The sequence below is a fragment of the Cibotium barometz genome, chromosome 6, assembly GCF_041138505.1.
Source record: "Cibotium barometz isolate CiBa-2024 chromosome 6, ASM4113850v1, whole genome shotgun sequence".
Classification (NCBI taxonomy): domain Eukaryota; kingdom Viridiplantae; phylum Streptophyta; class Polypodiopsida; order Cyatheales; family Cibotiaceae; genus Cibotium; species Cibotium barometz.
Window position 1 is genome coordinate 43535419 of NC_141051.1, and position 22762 is coordinate 43558180.

Below are 22762 nucleotides of genomic sequence, written 5' to 3' on the forward strand. Positions count from 1 at the left end.
GATCACATAGACTGATGCAACTATACCTAACCACTAGATCACCGGTATGTGAGCCATACATTAAGTGTGCCATGTGTGGTTTTCTGCCAATAAACTTCTGTAAAGGCATTATGCCATGGAGGAGGAAGAGGCTTCTATTTCATTCAGTTTGGATGGTGGATGGAGAGATGTGATGTACAGGTGATCAAACCTCGCTCTGATCCGTTTGGTGAGAGTAGTGGGTCGCACTGGAAGCGTTGGTATACTGACCCTTCCCCAATGATGGTTACTCATGCTTTGTGGTGCTTATAGCTATATGGTGCAATCCCTATCAGATATCTACATTGGGACCCGGTGAGTGGGAATGGACTGATGTGACTAATCCTATGAGGAGCATTTCTTTAGCTACATTGTGTAATGCCAGGTTGCTCATGCTTGGACAAAGCCAGAGAGTTCCCCCTCTTAGGCCTCACGACGAGGTGTATGACATTACACCCCCCATTCAGAGGAGATTCTTGCGAGACTTTGGCCCTTGTACACGAGGAGCCAGTTGGGTTGCCGGAGATCTATTTTTGATGTGGACCCCTCTTGTCCTAATGCCCAGCTCCATCCGGGACAGTGTATCATGCTTATGGGAGTGAAGAGGAGCACAAAGGATCTGGGTATCTATAGCCCATCGCTTGAGTAGTGATCTTGGTGCTATTGTATGGTTAACTCGGTCTAGCCTACAACTTCTTTTCGAGGGCACGAAAGCAGATCCTGTTATACTTGTCCATATTAGAGATGTCTGCTTCAGGATATCCCCCAGTCACGATACAGACCACCTTCGTTGAGTATTGACACCACTTGAGAGATTATTGCTAGTATCATACCGTGGCATATCTGGAGGGCGATATGCTCAGAGGCCTTGAGGGTATTCAGGTTTACGACACCCAGTGTATTTATAGTATACGGAGTGACGTCGCTCACACTCTTTTGGCCACCTCGGCCTGCATACAGGGATCATTAGGATTACGATTCTGGGGCTAGTATATAAAGCAACTTGAGGGTGCTTTTATTTCCCATTGCAAGCCTATCTAAGTGAGTGGATTGCTCATAATTGGTTATCTTCACGTGGGAGAATTCCTAGGATTAGCCCCTAGCCACACACTTGAATAAGCTTGGAATATAGCAAAAACCTTTAGTCACTCGCAAACTGCTAAAATCTGCTGCATTAGGAAGTTCTGGACTGAGCTGCCTTTGTTGCTGTCTGCAGGCTGCTTTTGAGGGCTGGACCTGCTCTCTGTGGTCCTCAGGCTCAGTTAAGCTTTACAATTGTAATCGTGTCTAAATTGATGCACCAAGCTCCCTCATAGTCACAATCAGGTGCTTGTAAAGCTACTTAAACTTAATTGACAATCAGGTGCTTGTAAAGCTCCCTCATAGTCACAATCAGGTGCTTGTAAAGCTACTTAAACTTAATTGACAATCAAATTCTTATATGGTTAATCCCAAGTGGGCATGTATATTTTGAATGTGACATCAGGGCATAGGCTGTGTGTGAGCAACATTGCAGGCATTATTGGACTAAATTGGAACACACAATCAATCACAAAGAACGTCAATCCTTTTATTGTGATTGCTTCATCCTCTAGGTTGGGATATTGATGTTTAGACATCTGTGAGGGCATGCGTTTGTGGCAGCTTGAAAGGTTCATAAAGGAATTTCATTGACTTTCCCAAGTGTACCACAAACAAATGCTGTGGCGTGTAGTGCAGTGGCAAAATGGGTTGGCTCACCGCCCAGGATAGCGAGTTCGAACCCAGCTGCACTACACCCTGCAAGGTTTCTGGCTGAATGGCCTAATTTCAGTACCTTTGACTTTGCCCAAGTGTACTGCATGAAAATAAACGAAATGTTTCCCATGCTTGTCTGAGGAGGAAAATATAAGGGGCCTTTCACAAGCATAGGTAGATAAGTGCTTGGATGCTCCAACATCCAGTAGTTGGGCCTTTTCTTATAGGATCCAGGTGGAAATCAATTCACATGCTAGAGGTTTGCCATGTGTGTGAGGGCATGATAAAGACAGGCAGGGTAGTGACCTAAGAATGCAGTAGCATGCTCAGTTGTAACTTGTGCTAGGCTCAAGTGTTACGTCGGCAGCAGATGTCTTGTATAATCCCTTGACCAGTAAATAAGCACCAAAAATGGAACTAGGAAAGAAAGAAAGAAAGAGAGATATATTAACGTCTCCTAAAGGCCGAAATGGCCCATGAGACCATAACAAGGTACAACTGATGATGATGATGTCTCATCATAACAAATCTGAAAGAAAGAATGAAAACAGTAACATCCTAAGAGAGCTAAGAGCTGAAAGCTGAACCGCTGAATCGTCGCGGTAAACTCCTCCGGTGGCGGGCAATGATGGCTTGAATCTGCCGATGGTGAGGGAGTCGTGCACGCGATCCTTGTGGTCGTGGGCGTCTTGCTCTACAGATGGCAATGGCTCTGTCCAGGGTGACTCCTCTGGAGGGTGGTCTGCCAGGTAGGCCTGTAGATGGGGGAGTAGAGGCTGGTGGGGTTACAGTGCTGGCTCTGATAAGAAAAAGAAGGTGAGACAAATTAGAAAGAAAGAAAAGATAAAAGGGGGAGGATAGGGACATTGAAGGCAGTGGAGAGCTGACCAGTGACCAGAGGAAGCTGGAGCAAGAGAAGGGTGTGAGCAGCTATCACAGACGCAGGAAGAACACAGACATGAAAAGAAAGGGGGTAACAATGACGGGAAGCCTGCATCACACTATTTGTCCCTTCAAGATTAGGGTTCAGAATGTGGCGGATTTTTCTGGTAAACCCTAACCCTAGCTAGTTAGCATGGGACATGCTTCTGGTTCACAGCAGTTCATAGCAAGATGTCCACAAGGAGAAAGGTTTTAATTTGTACGGTATCACAATGGTTCTGGATGCTTTAAGGTGGTCACAACCCTGGAAAAAGATGAATAAAACAGCTTTCTTGTCACAAACATTAGGTATCTAGATTTTCTTTGTAAGTGGTGTGTCACAATCTTCAAGAATGCTCTAGGGCCATATTAGGACCAAAGATACTTAACTTTTTCTAGTCACATTCATGTTATCTAGCTGTTTTGGATGGCTGACTTGCATGGGAATGTGTTCAAGGTTTGTGAACTTTCACAAAAATAGGAGCACAAGTACTATGTCGTTAAAGTCTTCCATTGCCAAAACCTGCTGTTGTGTGGAACCTGCAGGTTTTCTGTTGCTTGGTGGGCATACACATTTCCGATGACCGCATCAGCCATCGCTACAATCCATTATTCACTGGAGATACGGCATCCGATCACACAGGTTATGGCAGTAACGCTTTCCTTGATTTCAAGTGTCACAGTGTTCAGCCTTTTTTTCTCCACAGTAGTCCATGCCATAATGGGCACATTGTTTCCAAACGACATAGCCATTGCCATCACAACAAGGCGGCGCAAGGGAAAGCACAAGTTGTTAAAATCAGATTCTTCAAAGTTGGGGAATTGTGGGGATGATTCTGATAAGCTTTTCTTGTCAAAAGAGGGAGGGATGTTAATAGCATCCGTTCAGAATGGTTTGGTCACTGTTGCATCTGACCCTCTTCCGGTAAAAGAGCATGCTAATCGAGGAAGTATGGGACTTTGAAGTAGTCTTCATGTATCCTCATCTTTCTTAAAAGAAGTGCCTGTCTGTGGTGATATATTATGTGCCGGAGGCTATTTTGCAGGGTGGGCTGGAGATTTTGAATTATGTGTATGGAGTCTTAAAAGGGCTGGTTTGTGGTGGCTGTTTCTAAGATGTTGATAGGTCAGCTTGATATAAAGGTGCAGCACTTCTTTTCTGTTGGCAGTTGGCTTCCATCATGCTGAGAGAGACATGTATTTCAAGTGTACCATTATAATTTGATCCTGGGAAAATGTGAATTCGATTTATACATGTCATCATGGTTGCACCTTGCTATATCATCATTTCCCGTTTTCCCATGTTACTCTTGATCTCTAGATCTTTAGATCTTTTCTCACTTTTTTCTGCTACACACCACTGACATTTGTTCTTCATCTGACCAGATTATTTGTAACTTTTGGTCTCATAGGTCATTTTGGCCTTTCGAAGACGTTAATACAGATTTCATTTCATTTCATTCTCTCTCTCTCTCTCTCTCTCTCTCTCTCTCTCTCTCTCTCTCTTATGGATCATTTGTGAACCACTGGCTTGGCTATTATGGTAACCCTCGCACTACCACCACATTCAATGTTGCATGTGGGGTTGTAAAGGCTGAGAGAGTATGGTCTAAGATTGCATCGCTTTTGTCTAGCAATCATCGTGTGGGGTTCATTTATGTGGCACATTGAACATGGTGCTCTCTATGCTACCTGTAGAGTAGTATATACTATGATTCTATTGCATGCTCCCTAGACTCCATTCGGATATAATCACCCAGCAGTAGATTCTGTTTTGATTGAATTGCTTAGTAAAAGACTCAGCATGGGAGATCATTCGGAGCTCAACAGTTCTGGCAGATTTGTGGAGAGCCAGATGCGCAGGAAACCCGTGTAGGAACTTGGCATTCAGGAAAGTTAGGGATGCCCTTTTTTTTATAGGTATGGTCTTTCCCCACCTTGCAATGGTTTGAGAGGGTAGGTGGACCTATGCATGCAACATAAAGTTCCTATCACAGAAGGTGTTGGTTTAGGTCAACATGCAGCATTCAAATGGACCACTTAAGTGCCTTCTTTCTTGAAATGAACCTTTTAAAAGACTTGAAGATTGCAACTCATTGGCCTCAGCAATCACTTCTTGCTGCTTTCTGCCTAAGTCACGAGCCACCTTAACCATCTATGCGTGAACCGTCAAAAGAGATTGCTACTGAGTTGAAGGACTAGATCATAGTTGCCCTAGAAACAGCCCATATAGTTATGTGGCTCTATGAAGTACTCTACGACACACTTCCTCCAAGAAAACTTAAGCACTTTTCTTCATGAAATTTGGAACAATCTCTGGTGTGTTTGGCCACAAAAGGTGACTCTTGTTGAGATCCTCGCCTTTACAACATTTCCAATCTAGAGTGGTTATGATTGCCATCCATTAGCAGGAGGTGTCAGCTTTTAGTGGAACCCTTGGTCGTGTATAGAAGTTTCAAGCAAGGTTACCCAATGCTGTTTGTTGACAATCTAACAAAACAGTTAACACTAGTAGCCAAACAATCATACAAGTTCTTTGGTTGTGCTTATGCTACTTAAACTTAAAGCATGTTAAGGGTGCACATAAGACTTTCTACTCTAAAATGGCTCCTTAGCTTGTCAATTTTCTAGGTTCTTAGACTTAGCAAAGGTAACTCCATCTTGTAGATATCTGGCATCGCCGGAGATTGTGCTATTGTGTAGCACCTCAAAGTGGGATGGGAATTATTTCCCTCTTCTTTAAGCTTTCTTAAAGTGTAACACAACCATGTATTTTCTCATGGTGCTTTGACAGATAAGTTCTCATCCACTTCCTTTATCCATTTTGATGATGTTGCCATCAGATGGCTAGGCCCTAGGGGAGTAGTGTCTTGTAATGTTCAGTTCGCCAATGAGATCTAGCAGTTAAGCTGAGTCTACCTCCAGTCTCAAATGTGCCCCCTAAGCTAAGAAATTAGTTCTTACTATTGATTGATTATTATCTTTCTCTATTCACAGTTGTGAGCTGTCTGCCTTTAATCACTTACAACTGCCTATAACTCCAATGATCAAAGACAACAAAGTCCAAAAGATATAGACAAAAAGGCAGATTTTGTGGAAGTCAAATGACAAAGCAACTCCATCATCATGCACATCACTCAGCATGGCTAGACGACCTGTCCACTCACATCAAGAGTAGGGGCCCATTTATGCTTCTCGCCTGATTCGTGTGTTTTTCCAGCATGGGGATGCTTTTTTCAAAGGACTATGCAGAGTGTCACAAAAAGCTATCTGAGCTCGGATTTAGGAGCCCGTCAGTGATCTATTGGTCTATGCGACCTCCAAGGGATCTCGCAGTTAGCCCAACAAGTGCTGTGGGAATAGTTGTTACTGTAGCTGTGGTTGTCTTGGGCTATGTAAATGAAGCTCGCAGAAATGCGAGTGCTCAGTGATGATCTCTTCACGTTTTCAACAATTTAGTGATGAGGAACACGTTCTCTTTTGGAGGGGTACAGATTACAAGCAATATGGACTTAATGAAATTCATATTATCCTCTGAGAGAGAAAAACATGGATGCATTTTATTAAATGTGATGAATTTTCTTATTTAAAGTAGTACATCTGTTTTGAGTGTGTTTTTGTTAAGCGACATGTATGATTACCACAGTTGCCTATGCAGAATGCACTCTCTGGTAGCTTCCATCACCTTCTTCACCCTGGAACTCTGTACACAAGCAATGATCCACCACTAGTAACTTCTTATCCGCCTATGCATGCAAATATCACCTGGAACAGCTTGTCTGACAGACCCATTCGATAAAAAAATATCTTCCCTCAAATGCTGTGGGCCTGCAAAGAACAGGACACATTTACTGCTTGGATGTCAAACATAGAAACAATGGCCATAATCCATCTGGCAAGCTATTAGGGATGTAAGAGCTAGCCAGAGACAAATATGTGAACAAAGAGCAGCAGCTGCTGTGAAACAGAAAGAAAGAAAGATATATTCACGTCTCCTAAAGGCCGAAATGAGGTACAACTGATGATGATGATGTCTCATCGTAACAAATCTGAAAGAAAGAATGAAAATACTAACATCCTAAGAGAGCCAAGAGCTGAAAGCTGAATTGCTGAATCGTTGCGGTAAACTCCTCCGGTGGCGGGCAATGATGGAGGCCGAATCCCAAATAAGTTCTGATATTATCAGGTAGCTGTTGATGCACCAGTAGGTCCAAATGGCATCACAGAGCACTCACAAATTTAAGATCTTTGTGCAGATCACCGTGGCACGAATGGTCCTACCACAAGCAAAGGCGATGAAGACACGACCAGGAGTTAAAAATGGAGTAGGTTAGCAGAACACCTGGCCTGCATCAACTCTATTGAAGAGATTTCCACATGCTCAGCTTCAAGCTTCAATCGAGAAGTTTCTCCTTGGTTCTAGACTGCAAGGCATGGGAGTTGTGACTAGCATCCATGCCTAAACACAGAAAGCTACAAGGGTCAGCTGATTTCAGGGCCAGGCACCAGGGAAAAAAGCCAGCACTGCTTGCAGGGTTTCTATACAACCATCATCTTGGCTGCTGACAAATACTTCAAACATGACAAACACACGTTTTGATCAAAACTTGGCCTATTATTCAAAAACTGGCAACCAAAGTGCTCAATGACAAATAATACAAAAAAGAGAGGTACTTGCTTGCACTAATTTTGCTTCCATTTAACAAGACATACCAAACCCTTCTCTTGTCAGCTTAATAGTGTGTCATATAAGTATAGGGCTCAAACACTGCATGTTAACCACATATTGGTTAACACATTCCTATGATACTATGTCTGAATACTTAGCACACTTATGTAATGAGCGCCCGTGCTATATTGTAAATCCTGTCATCTGATGAGGGAAACGCCCTAAAGACGTTCCAGGTATTGAGCTTCAAAGGACAGACAAGAGAATCTTGGTCAGCTGGCCAAATTATAGAGAAAAACCTTGTAACTGTGTGTTGGGTGCCCCGGGTCACTCACTCCCGAGCGGCCTAGTGGAAAAGGCTTGGAACCATAAAAGCTAATTTTTCTTGTTTGTAACTCATTCTCCCATTTGTGCAATAGAAGTGGAGTGCTCTCTCTCTCCCTCTCTCTTGCAACTCTAATCTAGCATGTGTAGTGTGCTTAGGGTTAGAGTTTGGGAGTGATTAGTACTAATCACTTGTTTCCTCTTACTTCCCTCTTGCTCTCTCTCTCTCTCTCTCTCTCTCTCTCTCTTATGATTAGGTTAACCAATGCGATCCTCTTTTGCGGAGATCCCATACGATCTTCGCGAGATAGCTTGCATCACCCGTTAGATTAGAGCAACCGCCTCGGTGGTGGGAGGATGGCAGTGACGAGGGGCTACGGTGGAGCTCTTAAGCCATGCTCGAGCTCGACAGCTAGGCAACTTCCCATGACACATTAGCGTAGGCTTTCCTTGACATCTTTGGCATTGCTGTCGGCGAGTGTCATATGTTACTTGTCTATGCCATCTTTGATTCGAATCCGACGGAGCCTCCATAGCCCGATGCCAAGTAGGCTCTTTGGCATGCGGTTTTTTTAAATTTTTGTTGTATTTTGATGTTTTTCTTGGTTGTTTTTGATTTTTTTGTTAAGATTCATGTATAGCTTTGTGTTTAGAGTAGGATTACTACTTGTTTGAGTAAAAAAACTTGTGAATTGGGTGATTAGAGAGCCTAATCAAGAGAGTTTTTGCTTAAATTTAGACTTTTTTTGGGGTTAATTTTTAGATTTTTAAAGTTTTTTTTAAAGTTTTTTAAATTTTTAAATTTTTTTTGCTTAATTCCTTTACATAGGTTAGCATTACTAGATAGAGCACTAATCAAACAAAAAAACCAAAAAATCATGAACTCTCTTAATTTTTATTAATTATTACTAACTTACTGATTAATATGATTAGCGGACTTAAAAAGAGCAAAAAAACTAAAAAATTGAGTCTATTTGTTTGCAATTAGACTAATTGGAGTTGCATTAGTGTTCTAAATATATGTCTTGGCTTAAATCTATGTTTAGTTCACTTCAATTAGGTATTAATTAGCAAGAATTAACACTAATTTGGTTTTTTTAATCTAATTTTTTTCTCTTTTGAGTAGATTAATTACTGAAATTAAACTCAAGTTCCAACTTGCCACTCGGCTATTTCACATTTGCCACGGTTGTTCCACCCACGGGCGTACGGCCGTACAAAAAACTTTTTTTATTTTTTTGAAATTCCGTACGACCATTCCGCACTTATCGCGGCCATTCCATACTAAAGCCACGGGCGTACGCTTGTGAGCATATGGCCGTACCAAAAAAAAAACTTTTTTTTTTCAAAATAAAATCAAAAAAAGAAAAATATTTTTTAAAAAAATTTCGAATGGCCATTCCATACTTGCCGGTGGCTGTGCCATGCTAAAGCCATGGGTGTACGCTTGTAAGCATACGGCCGTACCAAGCAAAAAAACTTTTTAAAAAAGTCATTTTTTTTCAAAACTCCGTACAGCCGTTCCCTTGCTTGCAGTCGTTCCATACTAAAAACGACGAGCGTACGGTCGTACCAAACAAATTAATTTTTTTTTTCATACAGTCGTTCCACACTTACCGCAATTGTTCCATACTAAAGCCACAGGTGTACGCTTGTAAGCGTACGGTCGTACTAAACAATTTTTTTTAAAAAAAAGAGAAATTTTTAAAATTTTGAACGATCGTTTTACACTTGCCATGACCGTTCCACACTAAAGCCACGGGCGTACGCTTGTAAGCATATGACCGTACCAAACCAAAAAAAAAGTTAAAAAAATTTTTGTAATTCTGAATGCCACACTTGTCACACGGCCGTACCAAATCGAAATAATTTTTTTAAAAAATTTCGAATGGTCGTTTCACACTTGCCACACGACCATTCCATACTAAAGCCATAGGCATATGCTTGTAAACGTACGGCCGTACCAAATCGAAATAATTTTTTTAAAGAATTTCGAATGGTCATTTCACACTTGCCACACGACCATTCCATACTAAAGCCACAGGCATCTGCTTGTAAGCGTACGGCCGTACCAAACCCAAATTTTCTAAAAAATAAAAGTATTTTTTTTAAAAAAATAAAAATAAAAATTTTTGAACGGCCGTTCCATACTAAAGCCACGAGCGTATGCTTGTAAGCGTACAATCGTACAAACCAAACAAAAAAAAATTAATTTTTATTAATAAAAATTTTTAAAATTGTGAACGATCGTTCCACACTTGCCATGGCCGTTCCATACTAAAGCTACGGGTGTACGCTTGTAAGCGTACGGCCGTACCAAACAAAAAATGATAATTTTCAATTTCTTTTTTGAAATCTTCAAAATTTTCAAATCTTTAGAGGTGATTTTGGTCTACCTCCTCGACTCACTAGGGTTGTTTTTACACGCATAAAACGCCTCAAAAGACCACTTTTAAGCTTAAGGGTGCGTTCACGCGTAAGGTAAAAGTGAGCTAAAACTCCTATTTCGGGCCTGCACGTGCACCGTTGAAGCTATGCCATTCCATTCGGCGACACCTCGGCCTTAATTGCACATTCACATGTGATTGCCATGCCATACATGTTTGGCCGGGAGGGCGAAACGATCTTTGAAGAAGAGCCCTCCATACATGCACCCTGGCGTGGATAGATGCCCCGAGCACATTCACGTACCCTCTTCTCTATCCATCACAGATCTATTCCCACTCCCCACCCTTGTACCACCCTCCCCTTGTGCCACAACACTTGACATTCCGAGCTTGGCACAAGCTCTAGGAAGGGGAGTGTCACAACATTTACATCCACAAACATCACATACAAAATCTCTGTGGGCAAAATTTTCAAACTTCTGCCAAAATTCCACGGAGTTAGAGACCCTGTATTCCACATCGAGGTCTTTAACCAAATCTATCAGGCATTTAAAATTTTCGACGATTCAACCAAAGTCCATCTCCTTGGACTTAGCCTTGAAGATAAGGTTGTGCAATGGTTCCAATCCTTGGACCCTTGGCACAAAAGGGCTTTCAAATTGGTGAGAGAGGCCTTCATTCTCAGATTTGCACCCTACGGGTCCAAATGAAGCCCCGTCATCCAACTGTTCTAATTGGAACAAAAACCTGAGGAAACATTACGTGACTACATCGCTCACATCAAGTACCTTGATTCGCGTTGCGAAGAGAGGAAAAATTTGAGAGATAAGTAATTAATGGACCGTTTCCTCTTGGGCTTGCACAATCCAAGGCTTTAGGAACCTATTGGTCAAGGACCCCTCCACCTTTGATCAGGCCTACAAATGGGCGATCTTTCTCAATGTGAAAACATGCGAGAAAGCTATTCCACGCAACCGGCCACCATGCCAATAACAACCGAAAGCTCATTTGTAACGTTACCTTCCTCTCCTCCTAGGCCCCAAGCCCTACTGGTGGCACCACCCCAAACTAACTACTCATACAACATGCCACCCATGGGAACACTAACACAAAGTTCGATAGAGACTCATGAGGTCCGCACACCAAATTTGCTGAGATATTTTATCCTCCTACTGCAACCACCTCTTGACCTCTATACCTGTCAAATAAGGACCAAATTGAATTTCCATATACTATTGTTGGTCCATCCTATGATTAAGGCCTCCTGAAGCTCCTACTCATCAATGCGACTTGGCCAGCCTCTCTACCTTCCTTTCCTCTCAAATCCAAATGCTCATAGGAAAGGTAGCCCAAATTTATGGAATGACCTTCGGGATTGGATGGAACACCAACTACATGCTTATGTGGAGGAGGAAGCTCCCTCAGATCCCTCGGATGAATTTGAGCTGGAATAGTAGTAGCTCTTGGGTCAAAAGGAAAGCTCAACTCCAAAGAGATAGTAGCCCTGTGCTCAAAGCACAAGCCACAATCAAAAGCCTCCCCTTTGCGTTGACACCCACCTCATAACTCAAACCCTCGTCGACACAAAAGCCAGAAGCCTCGCCAAACTGTAGACCATCAACACTCGATAGCATGGCTGCCCAAATGTCTCTTAGAAGCCTAAGGCTTCCATGATGGCAATTCCATCATTTGGCTCCCAAGGCCTACCCCTCAGCAGTTTTCCCAAACCACACCCACCACGCTAGTATGTCCAATCAACACTCATGGGCACTCCAAAGCTCAATTCGCCAAATCCTTTCAACCAATGGAGCCTCATCCACGAAGCTCCACCCCGCCCCCCCTCAACTTCATCACCAAACCAAGGGGCAGTGCTACACATGGTTGAGCTTATCCAACCACTCAAAGATAAACTCATAGGTAAGCTCACAACTCTAGCCACATGGGCCACTCAATACAAAACCCTTTTTAGGGGTGCTGACCCCTATAAACACATGTCAAGCAAAAAAAGAGGGGAAAAAAAAGAAAAAAGAAAAAAAAGGAGTCTCTAGATGATTAGGACCACATGCACACCTTTTGCCCTCGCCTATGCACAACACCTGCAAATCTCACTGGGCTCTGTCCTATGTGCACACACCGCATAAAGCTTCATCATTGATAGCCATCCAGGTACATCTCTAGTGGATGGGGGGACTTTGGTGGGCGCAAGCCTGTTCCATGGTACGATCCATCGCTTGGATCTTCTTAATCATCCCTACTGCACCCAAATAATTGCGCTTCATGTCTAATCAATCCTACTCAAAACTTCTTCTTTGGCTCAACACCTATGGATCCTCGACATCGACTACCACTCCTATCAACACAGGATCCCAGAGCTTCAATGACAAAAGAAGACAAAGCATAAAAAGAAAAAGAGAGAACACCGCAACCTAATGACTCAACATCCACGGGAGCCCAGATACCCATCACGGTGTCTTGACAAAGATGTTAGAGCTTCATGAACATCGCCATCGACATACAACATCTCGGAGGAGTGCACGCAGTCTCCATGCATGTTGCCTTCTTGTCCCTCTGGAATTCCCCCCTCACCCCACTTGCTTACTAACCCCATTGTTTTACTAACTCCCCTTTAATCATACCACCTACCATTGGGATACTGGTCATTAAGTATTCCACGCTAGTCCACTCATTCAAGTACTCTAACTCCTCTAATGAGAATGCCCCACCACAAAGGCGATTAAAAAAACACTAAAAATAAGATAAAGAGTACTACTGGGGTACATACAAAAAAGCAAACTCATAAGAGCCCATACGACTAGCTGGACACTTAATTGTCGGTACTCCACTAACTTCTTTCCATCATCTTACTAACTCCCCCACCCCCTCTCATTTTTGGAAAGACAGGAAAAGCAACCAAGTGCGACACTTCCCTGTGTGCCTCGACAACCCCTCATCGATTCACGAGGACACGATCAACTTTAGGAAGGGGAGCATGTTAACCACATATTGGTTAACACATTCCTATGACAACTATGTCCACACACTTAGCACACTTATGTAATGGGTTCCCGTGCTTTATTGTAAATCCTGCCATTTGATGAGGGAAACGCCCTAAAGATGCTCCCACAAGTATTGATCTTCAAAGGACAGACAAGAAGATCTTGGTTAGTTGGCCAAACCATAGAGAAAAGCCTTGTAACTATGTTTTGGGCACCTCGGGTTACTTACTCCCAGGCATCTTAGTAGGAAAAGGCTTGAACTATAAAAGCCAATTTCTCTTGTTTGTAACTCATTCTCCCATTTGTGCTATAGAAGTGGTGTGTTATCTCTCTCCCTCTCTCTTGTAACTCTAATTTAGCATGTGGTATGCTTAGGGTTAGGATTTGGGAGTGCTAATCACTTGTTTCCTCTTGCTTCCCTCTTGCTTCCCTCTTGCTCTCTCTCTCTCTCTCTCTCTCTCTCTCTCTCTCTCTCTCTCTCTCTCTCTCTTTCTTGAGTGATTAGGCTAACCAACATGATCCTCTTTCGTAGAGATCCCACACAATCTTCACGAGAGAGCTTGCATTATCCGTTGGATTATAGCAACCGCCTTGGTGTGACCAACGAGTGCAGGAGGATGGCGGTGATGAGCAGCTACCGTGGAGCTCTTGAGCCAACAGTGGCTAGGCAACTTCCCACGACACGTTAGGATAGGGTTTCCTTAACACTGCATAGTGTTCTTTGAGATTCATACACCTATAGCTCCTAGCATTCTAAATAACCTATTGCCATACTTGACAACTTGACCATTAACAAATGCTTCAAGACCAAGCAAGAATTTTGCAAATAAGGCTTGAATTTATCTTCTTGAATTTCAGTTTGACTATCATCAAGGCCATGTATATCTAGTGCCTTAAGCTGACTCTTATCTTAGCCTATGTTCCATGCTTGTCAATGTGAAGTTGACAAAGCCAAACCTGTGGTGTCGTGTAACCTCTACAATTAACACACATTTGTGAGCCTCCTCTAGCTCCTTGTCTATGCAACATAGTTAACTAGTTTTACACAGTGACATACCATAAAAATCCAGAATGATTTTCTGTCCAGCATTTGCATCATGGATGTCATAAGTTGTCCTTATGAGCAATGCCTAATTGCAAACATAAGTTCAAAATTTTGTTGGCAAACTGTAGGATTGGTTGTGCGTTTGAACCTCCATAGTATGAACTTGACTATATGACCTAGTGCTATAACTATGCCATAGTTTAGTAATCCAAATATGGCTATCACATAGTCTATCATCCACTAGCAGCATATTAACCATAATCTCACCAATCGTGTGCCAGTGGCATACGTGCGGAAGCTATCACGCAAGTGGGTCATCAATGTTTGAAGCACTAGTTGAGCTCGATATTTCAACACTTTGTCTTGAGCTCAACTCCACACATTGTACTCTAAGTAAGCTCCTAAACTTGTGGAGCTTCTTTGTGTCCAATGCCTTTGTGAAGATGTCAGTCACCTAATCCTCTGTGCTAGCATATATTAGACCTACATCACCTTCTAGAACCTTCTCCCTCTCACACAAAGTGATTATGCACCTTATATGCTTCATCCTATATCATGGTATAATGGGTTACTGGCCAGCTGTATGCTACTCATGTTGTCACAATAAAATCAACAGCCCCTCTATCCCACGGGCTCACCCATAACACCACGTAGCTTTTGAAACCAAGCTACCTCACAAGTTGCCATAGTAGTGTTCCCATACTTTGACTCTCTGTACTTGACAAGGCAACGTTGATTTCTTGTTCCTACAACTCACAATAGCACTCCCAAAAGTAAACATAAAGCCACTAGTAGATCTCTTGTCTGCGACACTACCAACCCAATCATCATGTATGTATCCATGTAGTTGTATCTCTATGCCATCCTCATAGAAAAGTCCATGATCAATTGTGGACTTTATGTACCTAAGAATCTATCTAGCCATATCCAAGTGTGGGTTCTTGCAGGGTTACATAAACTGATTCACAAGTCCAACAATAGAGCTCAAGTCTAGCCTAGTAATGGTCATGTAGATTAAGCTACCCACTATGCACTTGTATTGTTGGGGCAGGTGAGAAAAGCTCTTAGTTCACTGCCAAAGGGAATTCTAACGGATTCACTTCAGTCATCATAAACAATTTGTGCTCAATGGATAGTACTCGGAAACAACTTGTACCATCTATGTTAGGAGTGTCCCCACTCTCCCTTTCCGAGTACTATCCATTGAGAAGAAGTTGTTTATAACCAATTGTTGGAATTAGGGTTAGGGTTGCAAAAATGTACACACACAAGATAGAGAAGCTTGAGAGCACACAAACTCACTAGATTAGAATGAAGAAATGTGTGCCAGATACAAAAGATAACTACACACCCCAAAATGAGTAGATAAGAGTGTGTACATATGCACAAGGGAAAAAACCTCCTAGTGAGGGAAAAAGTGCCACGACGGTCCTAAGTGTGTTCACACACATCACTACCATATAATGCTACAAATCCCCCCTAGAGTGATGATGTGAACATGTACAGGGTATGGCCTATCAATCCTGAAAAGGTAGTAAGCCCAAAGCTTTACGAAAAGCTTTGAACTTTTCACGAGGAAGAGCCTTCTGATGAATAAATCTGCCATGTTGTCATGTGTAGGCTGTTGAGAGATGTAATCACGGTGTTGTATGTGGGAAAGCACCCTAGAGGTGCAAGATATTGTGGCAAGATAGGAATGCCACATGTAATATTGAATGGTGTGTGAGTGTGACCAAAAGAGTGGAAAAGGGAGTGCCACATGGATGATGATGTGTAATCATTGTCTATCACCTTAATTATGTTGCTTAATCATTGTCTATCACCATGATCAATCCCATTTTTGGATTGTTAGCATGGTATCAAAGATGGGTGGGCTCTTGGTCATGGTGAATATTTATGTATAGTTTTCATGGTTATGAGTTCTTTGATTAAGCATTATTTTCAGTTATTATGAAAAAGAATTATGCACTCATATTATCATTTGAATTTGGATTTGCATTTGTGAGGATTTGAGAGAGATTTGGAACTGCCATTCTAAAGTTTGAGAGGAGGTTTGCAACAAGGAGGTTGCATAAAAGTTGCCCAAGAGAGTTGCAAATGGGAGTTTTGCAACATGGAGAGCCTGCTTATCATCAAAGAAGCTGAAAATGAAGATTTCAGCAAGTATGAAGGCTATGGAGCCTTCGTTATCAACAAGGAAGCTGCCAAGAAGTTTGTGGAGGTAATTGTGAAGTTTTGTCTCAATGTTTTGGTTATTGAGCATGGGAGAATGCTCTTGTGGAGATGCATACTTGTCAAGATGATGGCAAGTGAGATGGGAGACTCAATGGAGTTCACATGTGTGTGCATCAAGAAGAGGATGCACTTGTGGATGTTGCTCAAGGAGATGAGCAAAGTTGTGGGAACTTTCAGAATGGTTTAAGTACCTTGGTTTCTTGTGAGAAACTTCTTGAAGAAAGCACCCTTAGAACTGATGCATGCAAGGGAAGGGCATGCAAAGTTGGGGAGCTTATCCCGGCCATAGCAATGGCCAAGTTATCCTCAATTAGAAGGTTTGTCAATGCAAACAAGAATTTGCTACAAAGGAGCTTCTATTCAATAAAAAACAACAAGACAAGAGGCGTGCATGTGTTTACCAAGCCCCACTCAAAAGGTCTTGATAGAAATCAACAACATAAACAAGGCGGATAGAAGAGGCACAGTGTGTGGAGCAAGCGAACTTCACATAGCAGCAGAGGCACAATGACTCAGGGAGTAGCATCATCAACAAGTGTTTACGGCATAGAGATTGCATGTGTATAAGCGATGGGTGTCGCTTCTACTACTTCCCTCTCCTTTCCAAGCTTCAATGGCTAGGAACTAAATCCCATCAATGTACTCGTATGCAAAGTGGGTGGTATTGGCAAGGCACATGTACATATGATGGCTCCCCTCCCTCATACCTAACTGGTAATATCACCGGGGGCAATTACGGCGGCAGCGGCTGGGACACTGGTGGATTGTTCGTCAATCTTGAGGCCTTTGACAAGAATCGAGAACTGGAGGTGATCTTGACAATGCTAATAGGGCACTATAGAAGAGCAGCCTAGTGACATCTCAAAGATACAGTCAACGTAGAACAGTTAATGCAATAGCTGATGTCGAACAATATGGTTTAGGAGATGCAGGAGCATATGGAGCATCTCAAAGAATATTGTTCACACACATGGGTCCCTTGCCTGACTGGTAGCCAAAATAGTTTGTATTTGTTTCTTTCACCCATGGTATGAGGGTAACCATACCCGAGCTCACCTAGAAGCTCTAAATGGTTGTTGTGTGATGTGTGCATGAGCGATGCACGTGTGAGGTGCATGCGAATGGGTTGGTTCCCACCCGAACTTCCATATTCAAATCGGACTCAGTAGTTCCGCTGTGAGCGAGTCAGCTCAAAATGGACTTGGTGTCTAAGATGGTAGACACGCGCACACATGTTTGGTTGATGGACACTCCAATGTATCATTGAGGGGGAGTGTTGAGAGGTAGCAATTGCGTTTGTGCAATGCTACATTGATATGGGTGATGGATGATGGGTGAGTTGTGGAACACCTCGATTAAGAGGGGGTGCTGAGAGATGTAATCGCAGTGTTGTGTGTATGTGGGAAAGCACCCTAGAGGTGCAAGATATTGTGGCAAGATAGGAATTCCACATATAATATTGAATGGTGTGTGAGTGTTGACCAAAAGAGTGGAAAAGGGAGTGCCACATGGATGATGATGTGTAAAGTGGGATAAGGCTAGAGGGCCTATATCATTGTATGGTTCATTGTGATATGTAATAGAATAGAACTTGTGTTGAGTGTGCATTCTCTCTCTATCTCTCATGGAGTTCTTAGTGTGGTTTAATACACCTTAATTATGTTGCTTAATCATTGTCTATCACCATGATCAATCTCATTTTTGGATTGTTAACATAGGCACATGGACCAAGCTGATCCCTGTTGTTGTAGAGAGTCTTTCCCTGACATAGTGGTAATGCACCTCAATGTGCTTAGTGCGAGAATGAAACATTGGGTTCCTCACAACTGCTAATGCGCTCTGGTTGTCAGTGAAAATCGTAGTGCTACTGTCCAACACCCCAATCAACCATAAGACGTCTGAGCCACACACACTCAACTATAGTTGTAAAAGCTGCCCTGTACTCAACTTCATAGCTGGAAGTGGCCACTATAGGCTGCTTTGATATACATGAATCACCAAGGTGAAAGAAAAACCCACTAGAGTGGTGGACACTCGTGTGTCATAACATCCAGCCCAATATCACTGAAAGCATGCAGTTGTGACTAAAACAATCTATTGTTTTGAGCTATCTCTATGTCATCTCTCTATGTAAGAGCTTGGTGTATGAGTATGATTGTCGTTCCCTTTCTATCTTTGTCCATTCAAGTGCATACATAAAATGGAGGGAAACAAGAAGAAGAAAGAGATAGACATCCAATGTTGATGGATACAGAGGCCCTGAAGTACCCAAAGTTTAAAGGTTTGAGTCAAGGATCTGGATTCACACATCTTCTCATTCAAAATGACATTTTTTGGCCACTAGAGCACTAATAGCTTAGAAAATAGAGTACTTTGCTCGTCTCTAGGAAGTAAATCCACCAGTAGCATAGCTGGTACACACACAATATGGGTTGGACCACTTCTTCTAGACATTCGATGAGGTGAAGAAGGATTTCTTGAAGAGGTTCTAAAGATACAAAACTAGCACGGAGCTTTTGGAAAAGCTATAGAGGTTGTCACAAAAGACGTGACCTACATAAGATTATGCAGCAAAATGCAGAGTTCTCTTGATGTGGTTGGACCAAGTCAACAAGCCAGCAACATCCACATTAAAGCTAATGGTTTGTAAGGGGATTGTGCAAAAAGCTTTAGAGACAATAGTAGTGTCGTTAGACTCTGGAAACCCTTACATTTAAACAAGTGGTAGAATGTGTAATGAGGGTAGAGAGGATACTGAGCTGGACAAGGAAAGACCCAAAGAAGCAAAAGAAAAGATCAAAAAAAGGTAAAAAGGAGTAGTAGGAGTCTTCTGGTTCTAAATCTGAAAAAGGAACTTCTAACTCTAAGTTTAGTTTAGATTTGAATGCCGATGAAGAGAAGAAGCCCCATAAGAAAAGAGGCAAGAAGCAAGCAATGGGATGTTCATGGGAGAACTAAAGGTTGCCTTAGCCAAGCTCATCGTGGAGGATACGTAGGATCTGGACTGAGACCGGACATGTGTGTACAAAATGTAACAATCAAGGTCACAACAAGAAAGAGTGTAAAATGTCTTGAGCCCATCCGTGTGACATTTGCAGTAAGAGTAACCACACAACTGACAAATGCTACTACTGTGACATGAAAAATTGATATCTTCCATTTTCAATTTTGTGCATATTTTGACGGTTTCTCAATGGAAGCTTGTCCAAGAAGATTGCGACGCCCAAAATGGAATAATGGCGTGGTGATAAACAGCATTCTATCTTCAAATATAATGGTTTTACTTGATTTAGGGTGCACACATTGTAAATGCCACAAGTATGCTTGATAAATACTTTGGTATGGTAGATAGGCTAGTGATGTGGAAAATAAAAGTGGGCCTTTATGCTCACATGGATTTTAATTGTATTATTAATATAGTATTCACCATAAGGCTACAAGTTGGGGAGTGTGGAAGGCATGTGGAGGAGTGTGTGTAGGTACATAATTTGGAAAGATTCTTCTAGAATGCCTACATGGAAGAGGAGAATTCCGCCATGTGTAAGTGGGATCTCCACCTACATGCCACTTAGACTTGGCTATTATCTCATCACACTTTCAAAGTCAAAAAGTCTTCAATTTAATAATCAATAGAAGACTTAGCCTAAGAGGACAATTGATGGTGACATCTACCCTTATGTCACTGAAGGGTTGAAGATTTTTATGTTTTAATTTGTAACAATGGAAGAGAGGGTGATTTTTATGTTTTAATTTGTAACAATGGAAGAGAGGGTGATTCTCCACCTATAAAAGGAGCCCTCCTCTCCCTTTCAAATCAAGGAATGAAGCCTCCTCAATTGAGCATTTTGTGTCATTGCCATTCTCTTATCTTCAAACCCTTATTCAAACACTCTCTTTACATGTGAATGTCTCATTTAGCATTAGCTCCTCATGCTTGACCCAATTTTGGACCTCTTTGATGATTCATGATAAGTGGGATAAGGAGTTATTATCTTGGTGGGCATGTGACTTCTCAAGGTAGCCCTTGCCTTATTGCCGCCCTCCATTGGAGGTACCAATGGTTTTAGCGGTAATGAGCATACGGAAAGACTTTGGGGACCATAGGTAAATCTTTATGATTGTACGCTGAGCAATGTTAACCCTTACCCTCTAGCTTGAATCATGAAGGAGATGAAAGGCAAGAGGCTATATGAAAATTGAGGTTTCATGCAAAGAGAGGGAAGTGCAGTTTTGTGGTCTAATATCCAAATTTTAATCGGTAATTACTCATCACTCGGGTATTGGTTTCTAAAATTGATCATATGTCTAGGAAGCTCTTTATATAGTCTTTCCACTCATGTAACTAATTTCTTAATACTTTACTTCATTGATGATCAGAATTTCTCCCAAAGTTGCTAACTTTCAGGTGAATTTTGGCAGTTTTGTAGTCGTGTAGTAAAATGCTTATAACTTTTCGCTCGGTTGCCCGTTTTTGAAAGTTTTTATATAGGCATGAAGCTCTCTTCAAGCTCTACGTACCTATGTAATCCTCTTTTGTACAATCTATATGGATTTAAAAATGCAATTCTCAGTGTATCTCTATTTTTATAGACTTTTGGCCATTATTTCTTCTTTATAATGATTAATTCCTCCTAATCTCTTATCAAAAGGCAAATCCCATGTGTCTTATCCTCTTGTAAGTGATTTCTATATTCTTTTACTTTAACATGTTCCGTCCAAATCGCCCAATTCGAACGGATGAACCTTACTAACATTCCCCGTATGTTTTCGTTCACATGATCCTGAGAGTCGGAAGATTTTCTTCCAACAAAGAATTGCCCTCTTGTTTGGAGTTACAAGACTGGCAGAAATTCTTGCTTCTCCCAAGTCTTTCATCTTTTCTTCCATGAATTATGATCTCACCTTTGATGTGTTTATCTTTATCTTAACCTAGGGAGAGAAAGGGAGGTGAGGAGGTTGTGAGGTTTCATACAAGTGTGTTTTGATTCTAAGAAGTGACTGAAGTCAAAACCCCAACTTTGTGTCACATCTTTTTGGTGGAGAAGGCAGACAGGTTTTACTTAGAATTATTCTATTTTAACCCTCGGGGGGGTCACTATATGTAAATCCTCTATATCACGTGCGTTCAAGGCCTATTTAAAAAGTCCCTTATCCGTGAATTTTTTAGTGAATATAATGTATCCTTTCCTATTCAAATCTGTAAAATTTTTTTAAAATACAATAAATAAATCCCCTCTGTAAATATATTTCTGTAAGTTTTAAATATTTAAAATGTCCTTCTGTTGAACCCACGTGATACTTACATATTTATACGAGTGACCCCCCCCCCCGAGTTTTAACCTCAAGGTCTCGCATGATTAAAGAAAAGTTATTTTGAAATAAGTAAATTTTCCTTGTTGCTACTCATCTTTTGGTGCAAGATGTTCAACATTCCGGTGTTCCAAGGATTGGAAGGAGAAGACCCGGGGAGTTATCTCCGAGAGTTTAACCGAGCATGCCGCTTGGTGACGGGTTGGTCTATGAAGGAGAGGGCAAAAATACTTCCAGATTTCTTGGAGGGTGTGGCCTTAACTTGGCATGAGGCTTTGCCAGAGGAGTCCAAGAATGATTGGGAAAGGTTGACCAAAGCAATGAAGGAGAGATTTGGAACAGTGGAGTCACCAAATGCTTTACTATTACAATTGGATCAGATTTTCCAAAAGGAAGGAGAGTCAATTTCTGCGTTTTCAGTGAGGTATGAAGCCTTGTTCATCAAATAACAACAAGCTGCTTTACATGTGCCTCATTAATCTAAATACGCGTTCGTCTCAACAATGGATCCTTTTTTAGCTTATTCCCTAGCCTAAATTTGAGGTTATATTTTTTATATTTGTGTCATCATATTGTTTTCTTTATTTAGTTGAGTGAATTTATTTTAACATGGATGTAGTTAGGGACCCATGGAATTTCCTCAGCTTGTTCATTCATAAAGGAATAAAAAGGAACTCCATTTCTTCTTGGAGAGTCTCCATATAGAATCCATAGGTTGCTCTTAACTGTAAAGTCACACTTCTTTAACTGTTGATTAAACCATTTCTTCTTGCAGAGTCTCTCCACATAGAATCCATAGGTTGCTCTTAACTATATCTCATTTAGTTATTCTAGTTAGAATAACTGTTTAAAAAAATATGTTATCATTAGGCCTTTCAAATACAATGATTCTTAAAGAAGGAACAATGTAATCCATAAGCATTATAACTTTCAAACCATAAACTAGATAGAATCCATACGCTACTTTTAAGTGTTAACTATTAACTATGTCTCATTTAGTTATTCTAGTTAGAACACCTATTCAAAAAAATGTTATCGTTAAGCCTTTCACACACAATGATTGTTAAAGCAGGAACAATGTAACCCATAGGCATTATAACTTCCAAATCATAGATTAAAC

The 22762-nt window shown here is 41.5% G+C and overlaps 1 protein-coding gene across 2 annotated transcripts in view; it reads left to right on the forward strand.

Moving 5' to 3' along the window:
- The window catches only part of LOC147637781 (S-type anion channel SLAH2-like), a 28258-nt gene extending 24181 nt beyond the window's left edge, over window positions 1–4077 (forward strand). For both annotated transcript variants that reach the window (XM_086799613.1, XM_086799614.1), the window contains exon 5: window positions 3223–4077. In XM_086799613.1, the coding sequence (XP_086655739.1) occupies window positions 3223–3640 (418 nt within the window). In that variant the 3' untranslated portion in view covers window positions 3641–4077. The remainder of the gene's footprint in view (window positions 1–3222) is intronic.
- Window positions 4078–22762: the final 18685 nt, after the last annotated feature.